Raw genomic sequence first — 11,717 nt, 5'->3', positions numbered from 1 at the left:
TATATATATATATAATTTATTCGGATTTGCGTTCGGATAATATTTCGGATATCCATATCTATTGACATCCCTACTCCATATTCCTCTTTTCAATATATAAAATATACATACTAAATACGGTGAACCATTCACAGTATTTAACTTAACACATTGACCCTCGCCCCGCCCGCGTGGCGCTGACGTAGCGCCTCCGTGGCAAGCCCAGAGCTATTTTTGCAAATTAAATCTTGATAGGACTATTTTTAAAATAAAAATTTGTCAGGAGGCTAAATGCAAAAAAAGTCCATCAAACAATTAAAAAACTAAACAGTAAAATTAAAATTTTGAATGGTTGGTTAGTCCATTTTCAAAATGAATCATGAGGAATTCTATGTGTTTAAAATAAAAATATAAATTTAGTTTGTAAAAACGTAAGTAGAATCAAATTTTAATCTCAAGGACGAATCATTCCAGAACAACTGCTAAATTTCGTCAGTTATTTATTCAAATTTGAAATAGAATATATACTATAAGTGACGGGTATCAATGTCGTACACTAGCTCTACTATTAACTGTATGAGATCTTACACCAACTCCCAACCAATAGTTGCTACTTGGACATTCTAGTTTTAACTGTATGACATGTACGCTACCTCTCAACTAATAATTGCTATTTGGACATTGTCCCCAAGGTTAGGACCTGATGGCCATCTCTCTTGTAATTTAAAGTGAAGTTAGAATGTTATTAATAATATAAAAATAGTATTTACTATTACATTTTGATGATTGAATGACTCAAATTTAATGGATGTCGATAAAACAGTAATAACACAAGAATGAAATGGTTAATAATTAATACTATTTATACACTATCAATAATACACAAGATAAACTGTGTATATAAGCACCTATTTTAAATTTGGATACGTTGAACCCACTCTTTTGCAAGAAGAAAATTTTTAATTTTCTTTTTATTTCTTATACAAAACAATTAGTGTGATGAAGTAAATTTTTAATTCATCTCTTTTACTAAAGGATAACCTTTTTTTTTATTAAATATTTCTACATCGTTTTTTTATCTCTTTTTTAGATAAATATTTTTAGATAATCTCAATATTATCTACTAATATTTATTTGTTGTATTAAAAGTAGCAATCAAACTTATATTAATTTCAAGTATATATTTAAATTTTAATCTTATATAATTTTAAAATTTTATTTTATCTTAAATTCAAAGTTGAAACTTAATTATACAAATAATATTTAAATTTATAAATTTTTACATTAAAATCTGAGTTTAAATTGTGAGTTAAATTTAATTTTGGATATCAAACTTGAACTACCAATTTAAAAAGTGTAATTAAAGCAAATCAAAATTAAATTTTAAATTTAGAATTAAAGGTGAATTAAATTTTGATATCTTTAGTTTAAACAACAAACTTAAATCTGAGTTTATCAGATTTCAAAAAATATACATAAGCATTCACTGTATATAAAAATAAAAAAAATTGAACTATATAATTATTGCTAGCATCAACCATTTAAATTTGAATTAAAATATGACCAAATTTTTTAATATAATAAATAAATTTAATTTTTAAAATTTAAATTTTTATTATAGTTTTTTTAGGGTGCCGCTTGATTTTTTTATTATTTGTTCAGTATTTTTTTTAATTTGTTATAAGACAATAAATGATAAAATCCCTAACAAATGTAATTAAGTCCTAATTTTTAATTAATTGAAATTATTCTGAGTTTTTGGAATCTATAAAAAAAAATCAAGGAATATTAACTAAAAATTTTGGCAGTAGTTTTTCAATTTCGTTTCCGAGGAGGGCCACTCTTACATGTTTGGACCTCTTGAGATTAAGATGTCTCCNCCCTCCTCGAGAGAGGAATTTGTGTGGTAAAAGAAATTCTAGTACCGCATGTCTGGTAGAATAGTTGAGCAGCCTTTGTTTTACTCATCCCGAAAGCGAGCTGGTTGAGTGATTCAGATTGTGGGGCTCCAGGTGTGTCGAAGTGCAATTTGAAGTGCCTGAACACATTTAACAATTGATTATTACTAGCAAATCTGTTATGGGAAGTAGAGAAAAAAAAACAGGCATTAAAGCTCGTCATCATGAACCTCAGTATTGGTATCTTTCTTAAAATGAATATAAGCAAATGTTTGGGTTGGAACATTACGTCCTCATTGACTGAGTTATCTTGTCGACAGAGGGATACGCATCCACAGCGAGTGGGGTCTGAGTCGGCACCGTTTCCTCCAAAAGCTCTGAAATATCATTTTTTATACAATAAAGATGTGAGACGCAAATTGTTGAATCTCAAAGGTTAAGAAATATGGAACTGATCTAACTTTGCCTCATTTTGAAATGACTGCTCCAACGTTAGAAGTTTTAATTTTACTATCTATTCTCTGAACTTGTTTGATTAGAATCATTTATTGGCACTCCCATGATTGAATTTGTATAGGCTACATGCTTTAGCAAACTTTGATCGGAATGTTCTATGTGATTTGTATTATTTCATCCCCGTTAGAACAAAGAGCATGACCAACTGGTCTAACAGAATAACTGTCAAGTGACTTAAAAATGGATCATGACGTTATGTACTAAATATGAAATTTCTAAATATTGGATTGTCATACAAACCAGATCAGTTTGGTAAGCAGTGTTTTTCTTTGCTGGAAGATCGAAGTGGCAAGCCGTATACCTGTTTCAGGGGTAGGCCCAATATCCGAGAGTCTCCTAATCTTGAAGTAAGGTTCTCTAATCTCAAAGTTTCTCACATTTTGTTGCAGTGGGAACTCTTCTTCCACCGGATCAAGGTTCCCCAGACTATTTGATGATGAGTTTTGCCTTCTTTTGGACCTGTTCCAAAGTTCCGAGTGTCAGCAACCAATGGCATAGGACACTAAATTTGTGGCTCAAACTTTTCCGGTGGCTAATGCATTAACTTTCCGATTCTCTCAAATTTTGCAACTCGATTAGGGGCCTGTTTGGCTCAAATGAAGCTTGCAAAATTATTATTTGAGTAGAACTTTCCGATGAATCACTATTTTCCTTTTTGTCATACAAGTGTCCTAACAACCTTCCAGCTGTAGAAGAAATAAAGCTTTAAAGTCGAAGGTTCTGCTCTATCTTTCTTTTCTTTCTATTGGAGAGAGAGAGAGAGAGAGAGAGAGAGAGAGAGAGAGAGAGAGATGATGCCTCAACTAGCTTCATTCATTTGGGCAATGAAATAAAAAGCCTCTTCTCTAGAACATACAAACTATTTAAATACTAGAAGTATTTAACTTTCAGGATTCCAGTATCTTTTCTCTTTACTACCGAAAACATCAATTGGCAATTGCTATACTAAGCCTATTTGTTACTATACTGACCTTCCGGGCGGTACAATCTGTATCTCAGGCTCCAAAGGCATGAAAGTGCCTCCCGAATCAGAGCTAGAAAAGGATTTTGAACGTTGTCCTGCTTAAAGCAAGTCAGAAACTATTATTCTAAACTTAACAGTAAGATGTGATCCATAGGGAATAACCTTATGTTTTATTTTTATTTAAAAAAAAAAAACAGTAAGATGTGATGCTATAAAAGAGGCATTTGAATTTTTATACAAAGCAGACGAAGGAGAAGGAAACAACTCATCCATTTTAGTAAATTTGAAGTACGGCGGAGAAAACTAGGGTCAAAAAGATTATTTTAAACAAAAGATAATGGACCGTAGGTTTTCTTCAATGACTGAGGACTAAAAGAAAACGCACGTCCAAGTTTAAGCACTAAAAATACTTACAGAAACTAAATTGCAGCATTGGAATAGTTGGAACTGGCCATACATTTTACCCAATCAAAAGGCATGTTTTAATTACCAGGACTTCCTGGAGTGACAGAACTGCCACTGCGCACTGTGTCACCGGCCCCTTGGAAGTCTATATTCTCCAGATTCGCCCTGAGCTTTTCCATGGACAAGTCCAATGTGTGGGATCCCATTTCACTCCGGAACATTTCTGGAGGCTTCATTTCCATATACTCATCAGGTTTCAAATTCACAAATCAATTACTAAGTGAAAAGAAGCGGTGTACATGAAAATTGGAAATTTACAAATTCAGGAGGATTTTGAGGATATGGCCCTCTTGGAGGTGAGCTAATATGATGTTGTGCTTGTGGCGGCATTCCTCCTAAATAAATTTTCATGTTTGTTATCCTCTGCGTTACACTTTTTATTAAGTAATTAACAAGAAATGAGGAGTGAAAGATATGCAAACCCGTTGATGAAGCATTAGAAAGCTTTACTTCAGTGCATTTCCTCCATAGCTCAAGGAGTGGTGCAGGGTAATAAAACTCAGTGGGAGATTTATCTAGACCAAAAATCAGAGCCACTGGTGGAAAGTCCATGAGGTTGCTTACTTTAATTGACGGCTGAAATATTTTTAATTAAACATTAAAATTACTTAGATTCCACAAAATATAAGAACGGTAAAGTGGTAATTACGATCTAAACAACATATAGAATGTATGACGAACCTTGATTAATCGGCCTCTCTTTGATACAAGATTCGAGGAATCCTGTAGCCAAGTTTGGTATATGTTTCCAGGGATCATAATTTGGTCATTGTCCATGACCACTTGGTGACCATTTGCAGATGCCTTCCTCTTCAAGTGATGCTTCCTCCCCGTATTACCTACCTGTTACTTCCAAACAAATACTGGTGAGAGCACCGGTGTAATTGTATAGTTTATATATTATATTTTCTGCTTCAGAACAATGTTTAAATATCACATAAATCTAGAAGAGTTCAATGATATGACCTCTCGCTCTCGTTCCTCTTGTTCTCTCATATGATATTCCGTGAATGTACCACCTGCAGTAAAAGCAGAACCAATGACGTGTTAAAATTGTTAGATAGAAAAGTAGGATTGAAGTGGTTCAGTGTTGGATTATCAGAAAATAGCTCTATCACCTATAGAGCCAAAGAAGTGTAAGCTTAGCAAGCACAGAGTAGCAGAATATGTATCAAAAAATGTACATACACTAATTGACTAAAGCAAAAGAACATACACTCAGATTACAAAAGCGGATTGCACAGGAAAGCACATTGCGTGTTACAGTAGAAAAAAGAAAAAAAAAAAAAAGATCAGAAAAATGGACCATATAAGTCGAATCATTGATGAAGTTAGATACAACTTATGAATATGTATAGCTGATCAATATGCGCCATTCTTGCCTGACTTTTTTTTAAAAAAAATGATATGTACCACCTCTGATCATCGTAACTAATCAACAGGGGAAAGAAATGACATTTGACATAAACATGGGAAATACTAAATATATGTTGCCATGCGAAATCAAGAATTTCACAAATTTTCTTGACCACAATTCTAATTTTTATTTAAAAATGCTCTGAAAAGACCTCGTTGAGTCTCTTGGTGAGATGGAGAGGGCACAACATTGTTTTGGGCTTGTGGGGGCTTATCCGGGCGTAGAGGTGAAGGTATGATTGCGCTGGGGACTTGTGGTCGATCCTGAGAAGTGAAATTGAACTGAGTCTCGTCATCTCCTATGTCAAACCTGTCAACGAGTACAATTGAAATCACCCAACCTTGGCAAGTAAAGGAAACAGATTAAAGCATCAAACAAAAGAATGACAAAGGCAGTTTTCATTTGTCCCTTTATTTCTTTCTAATTTATAACGAAACCAAATAAAATGAGCGAAGAAAAAGAGATACTGAGGATGATGTAGTTTTTACCTCTCAAATCGATTATAGAGATCGCTGCCTCCGAGGCCTGATCCCAAATTGTCAAACAGAGTGATGTTGGCTGCTTCAGCTGAGACAGAAAAAGAATGAGTACACTGAAACATTGGTTAACCAAGATTATACCACAAACAACAATTAATTATGGGTGCATATTTCCTACAACCGAATACATAGCCAGTGATCCAGCCAGTCATTTGAAAAGCAGTAGGCCATTTAAATCATAAATGGAGGACTGGCATTGGTCCGAAAGTCAGATCTCGCAAATGAGATGGCTCCTGTCTTTCATCAAACAGCGGAATCGATGGCATGGCCACTTCTCTTGTGCGATGCAGGAAATTCCTATGCATAGAGCCATAAAGAATTTGCAACCATAAATAATAGAATGAAAATCTAGGAAGAGAAAAATGGACCTTGGTGATACTGGGAGATTTCATCATCTCCAAGGTTGATGTTTACGTATTGTTCATCCAGATCGTCCAATTGCTGCACCCAAAGCATCGAAGGAATTTATAGTATATCTACAAGAACCGAGCTCATCATCCAGCCAAAAGCGCTCCCAAGGGTTGTGCTATAGACTATATAACTGTATGTCGGAAGTCTGAAACTATCTTGCAATTGTCCAGTTGTCCAATTGTATTGAGTTGTTGTTTACTAATAAATCACCTATGTGCTTTTTTCTTACAAAATTATCATATGAGAGCATTGTGGACCCCAAGTGTCAGTGAGACGGTGAGAGGAAGTAGAATTGGCACATGCAGACAATGAAAAAGAGATGCTACTACCCTAGTCCTTGTCCCCTAACGAGAAACATACAGAATTTTCCATCTATTAACCAGAATGCCACTCCCCTAACATTTATTAACCTTCCATCACTTCCCATTAAAATCATCATAACTCACCAACTAAAAGTTGGAGGAGAAGGCACGGGGGGCAATTATAATTGGCAGCCAAATAATATGACCCCCAAAGCTCCCAGTGAAAGATAATTTTGAATTCCACAAAAGTGATCAGCATATCTAGAGGTATATTTACTTTTCCAATATTCAAATTTGATTAGGGAAAGGTTAGGGAACCCAACCCTCCCAATAGTAGTAGTAGTAGTGGTGAAGCTCACACAGGGGTTTACTTTTCAAACAGTCAAGTTTAAATAGGGAAACATACAAATAAATAGATAATATAAAGTGAGGACAAAAGGCATTCTCGTCACAATGGAAAAAATTGATAAGTGCTTAATTACCAAGCGTCGTAATTTGTTGGCGGTGGAGAGGGACGCATCAGAGAATTGCATTGGCTGCTCCACTTCCACATCCAAGTTTTCTGGAAGCGTAACAGCTTCATACCTGCAAACAATAACCACCACCAGATTATGATCACATGGCCCTAAACCAGTACCCCAAATACGATTAGGACCTCGTTTCCTTTCTTTTGGATTTTTTTTAAAAAAAAGATAAACCTCTTTTCAACCAAAAAAATAAAGAGAATAACGAGAAGCATGCGAAAGAAGACGGTGTACTTGGCTTGTGCTTTCCCTTTTGGGAGAACGGTGGGGTCGGAGGCTGGTTTAACCCTCCACGCCTCGTTAATTTCTACCTGGTTAAAATTTAATTCTAGGATTCAGTTTGTATGAATAATTTTAACCTAAGATCAAGTTCTAGGAACCGAACATAACATCAAATAGATCACATGGAGGTTTAAAAATCAGGAAAAAAATAAGGAGAAAATACCGAAGATTACGAAATTACCAGAAAACGAGTCACATCATCTCAAAGTATAGAAAGTGGATTCATAAATAAAAATTTTAGAAAACCAGAGGAGAGAGAGGGAGGAGAGGGGAAGAGAGGAGCAGAGAACGCACCGTAAAGAGCTTCAACCTTCCTCTCGTAGACGATGACTACACCACCTGAGATCGAGGAATATGACACATATAGCAGTAGATACGATAAAATCTAAACTAATGACACGAAATTAAGATTAATTATTACGATCGTCACCCATTAGAATTCCAGAGAGCCGCAGAGCCATCGGAACTGTCGGATTCAGGATCTCTCACTACAACCAGATCAAACACAAGAGATTAACCGAAATTCAGCCTCAATCGTAAGGTTTCCGCCTGAGAATAGAGGAAAAAAAAAAAGAAACAGAGAGATCTCACCATATTCTTGATAATGTCGAGCTTATCGAGCTCCTCCGATTGATCTTCGCGTGCAGTGTAGCCGCCATCCTAGGACACCAACAATCGCCAATCGGATGGTAAACCTAAAGAGTCTCTACGAAATCGAAGCGTAAAGAGGGAGACGATACGAAGATGAAGAGGATTCGCCTCACCAAATTGGCCGAGAGGAGCTTTCCTTGCAAGTAGTTGATGCGAGTAAAACATGGTCGACTCGATCTCCTCTCCTCAAACTCCTGTGCTTTTTAGTGTGTGTTGAGAGATAGAGAGACTTCTCGAAGAAGATAGACGAGCGAGGTGGCGAAGCGCTTGGATGGAGAAGAAAATATACAGTTCAGGAAACGGGAAATGGTCTAGTTGATGGGGGCGAGGTAATAGCATAAATAAATAGACGGATTAGGGTAAATCGGTATTTGAGCTAAGGATGTGTTTGGTTCTACGTAAAACTGTGAAAAAAAAAATTTCGTGGAAAAAATTTTATGTTGTTTTGTGTTTGCTTTGTAGAAAAAAAAAATAATTTTTCGTAACGATTGTTTGGTTGAAAAGAAAAGAATATAATATTTAATATATTTTTGATATATATATTATATATTATTAATAATATAATATTTATTCATAATATACTTAAATATTATAATTTATTATTATAAACAAGAGTTACAAGATATATTAAAATATATTATATAATAAATATATAATAAATAGTATAATAATAATTATATATATTTAATATTATAAATACATTATTATATATTTATAAATAACATATTAATGTATATAGTAGGTGATATTAGTTAATGATATATATATAGTATAGAGTTATAATATATAGTATATTATATAGGTGAGTGTGTCCTGTTGGACCACTCACCCTCGGGTTCCACGGAGCTCTTACATGAGCTCGTGGACCCCGATGCAAGGGAAGCTCATAAGCTATGATAGTTTTCGTTTTTCCGCTGAGATTTCGACGGAAAACGAGAAGCTGGATTTTATGTGAAATCTGTAAAATAATTTTTTCTATAAAATTTTTTTACGTCGAACCAAACGTTAGAAAAATAATTTTTCACTGAAAAAAACTTTTCTAACCATTTTTATGGGGAACCAAACGCCCCCTAACCGAAAAAATGTTCGCAATTGGGACGCGGCGCACCGGATCTACGAGAGTACGAGCCAACGATTAGCAAATTCATACTCCCAGTGTACACTTACACTTCACGTAGTGTGTTTATTAGGCGTATATTTTATAACCTCTTTATTCAAGGTCATAATTCTTAACCTGCCACTAAAATTTATTTAAATTTTCATGAATTCTAAAATTCTAATAAATAAAATGTTTACCCCAATAAAACTGTACGAGTAGCATTTTTTTTCAAAGTAATTATTGATTAATATCTTAAAATTATTATTTATGTTAAAAATTCTATATACAAAAAAATCAAGAGCTGCTCTGATATCATTCTAAATAATATTAAATAATTACTTATCTTTGGAAACTTAAGTTACCAGAGTTCGGCTGGAATACTATAGATAGTACCGAAAGCTTGGTCCTACCAAATTTTTCACCATTAAATTTAACCTTTTGATTATTTTCATTCGTTAGATTATACTATTCAACCAACAACTCACTCAACTCTAGAGGACTCACATCATCCTAGCCGTATATTTCTTCATCCAAGGACAGAAAACCTAATAGTACCAACAACTTAGTGTTATTGATAACATTCTAGCCTAGTTCTAAGTTACCATATTAATTATATGAAAAATTGCAGTGCCTATTTTGTGATTTTTTTCCCCAAGCTCTTGATTTAGATTTAAAGATAACTTAATTAAAAAGCATGCGCTTCAATCACACCTGATCAAACTGTCAAACTCAAGCTGCTATTCCCATTATGAGAATGAAGTAGATAAAAATAAAATTTTAATGGAGAAAATTATATCATTAAAAAATTTACACACAATTCAGTTGATGGTGGGTCCTACACCTAATAAATGAAGAAATGTTTTTTTTAGAAATAAAATTAAACTTTAATTACTTTAGCCCAATTCTTAGCTTAGGCCCAGTTCTACAACTAGGCCCACACTTTGGCCCGGCCCAGTTGAAGTTTTTTCTTTTTTCTCTCGTACGAAAAATAAAAGAANGGGGGGCAATTATAATTGGCAGCCAAATAATATGACCCCCAAAGCTCCCAGTGAAAGATAATTTTGAATTCCACAAAAGTGATCAGCATATCTAGAGGTATATTTACTTTTCCAATATTCAAATTTGATTAGGGAAAGGTGAGGGAACCCAACCCTCCCAATAGTAGTAGTAGTAGTGGTGAAGCTCACACAGGCGTTTACTTTTCAAACAGTCAAGTTTAAATAGGGAAACATACAAATAAATAGATAATATAAAGTGAGGACAAAAAGCATTCTCGTCACAATGGAAAAAATTGATAAGTGCTTAATTACCAAGCGTCGTAATTTGTTGGCGGTGGAGAGGGACGCATCAGAGAATTGCATTGGCTGCTCCACTTCCACATCCAAGTTTTCTGGAAGCGTAACAGCTTCATACCTGCAAACAATAACCACCACCAGATTATGATCACATGGCCCTAAACCAGTACCCCAAATACGATTAGGACCTCGTTTCCTTTCTTTTGGATTTATTTTTTAAAAAAGATAAACCTCTTTTCAACCAAAAAAATAAAGAGAATAACGAGAAGCATGCGAAAGAAGACGGTGTACTTGGCTTGTGCTTTCCCTTTTGGGAGAACGGTGGGGTCGGAGGCTGGTTTAACCCTCCACGCCTCGTTAATTTCTACCTGGTTAAAATTTAATTCTAGGATTCAGTTTGTATGAATAATTTTAACCTAAGATCAAGTTCTAGGAACCGAACATAACATCAAATAGATCACATGGAGGTTTAAAAATCAGGAAAAAAATAAGGAGAAAATACCGAAGATTACGAAATTACCAGAAAACGAGTCACATCATCTGCAAAGTATAGAAAGTGGATTCATAAATAAAAATTAGAAAACCAGAGAGAGAGGGAGGGAGAGAGAGAGAGAGAGCAGAGAACGCACCGTAAAGGAGCTTCACCTTCCTCTCGTAGACGATGACTACACCACCTGAGATCGAGAATATGACACGTATAGCAGTAGATACGATTAAATAAACTAATGACACGAAATTAAGATTAAATTTATTACGATCGCTCACCCATTAGAATTCCAGAGAGCCGCAGAGCCATCGGAACTGTCGGATTCAGGATCTCCTCACTACAACCAGATCAAACACAAGAGATTAACCGAAATTCAGCTCAAATCGTAAGGTTTCCGCCATGAGAATAGAGGAAACAACGAGAGATCTCACCATATCTTGATAATGTCGAGCTTATCGAGCTTCCTCCGATTGATCTTCGCGTGCAGTGTAGCCGCCATCCTAGGACACCAACAATCGCCAATCGGATGGGTAAACCTAAAGAGTCTCTACGAAATTGAAGCGTAAAGAGGGAGACGATACAAAAACGAAGAGGATTCGCCTCACCAAATTTGGCCGAGAGGAGCTTTCCTTGCAAGTAGTTGATGCGAGTAAAACATGGTCGATCGATCTCCTCCTCCTCAAACTCCTCTGCTTTTTAGTGTGTGTTTGAGAGAGAGAGTGAACTTCTCGAAGAAATAGAGAGAGGATGGTGGCGGAGCGCTGTGATGGAAGGTCGCCCTCTTCTCGGAAAAAAATATTATAGTTGGGAGAACGAGGAAATGAGTAGTGATTGGGCGAGCGGTAATACCCGTAAAATAAGTAGTTCTGTTTTGGGGTAACATTCGTA

The 11,717-nt window shown here is 35.2% G+C and overlaps 1 protein-coding gene across 1 annotated transcript; it reads right to left on the bottom strand.

The window, feature by feature from the left end:
• LOC109709133 (sister chromatid cohesion 1 protein 1-like) lies at window positions 1,846-11,568 on the bottom strand. Its single transcript, XM_020231200.1, has 19 exons — window positions 11,435-11,568; window positions 11,261-11,329; window positions 11,108-11,166; window positions 10,972-11,016; window positions 10,863-10,882; window positions 10,634-10,710; window positions 10,358-10,460; window positions 6,147-6,219; window positions 5,728-5,806; window positions 5,391-5,548; window positions 4,789-4,841; window positions 4,504-4,665; window positions 4,245-4,398; window positions 4,081-4,157; window positions 3,848-3,992; window positions 3,365-3,452; window positions 2,695-2,852; window positions 2,167-2,254; window positions 1,846-2,017 (listed from the first exon to the last, which is right to left on the bottom strand). The coding sequence occupies exons 1-19, from the start codon at window positions 11,485-11,487 to the stop codon at window positions 1,846-1,848; spliced, it is 1,833 nt and encodes a 610-aa protein (XP_020086789.1). The 5' UTR covers window positions 11,488-11,568.

This window comes from Ananas comosus, linkage group 4 (assembly GCF_001540865.1).
Source record: "Ananas comosus cultivar F153 linkage group 4, ASM154086v1, whole genome shotgun sequence".
Classification (NCBI taxonomy): Eukaryota; Viridiplantae; Streptophyta; class Magnoliopsida; order Poales; family Bromeliaceae; genus Ananas; species Ananas comosus.
Note: the sequence above shows the minus strand (reverse complement) of the source record. Positions and strands in the feature narration are given on the sequence as shown.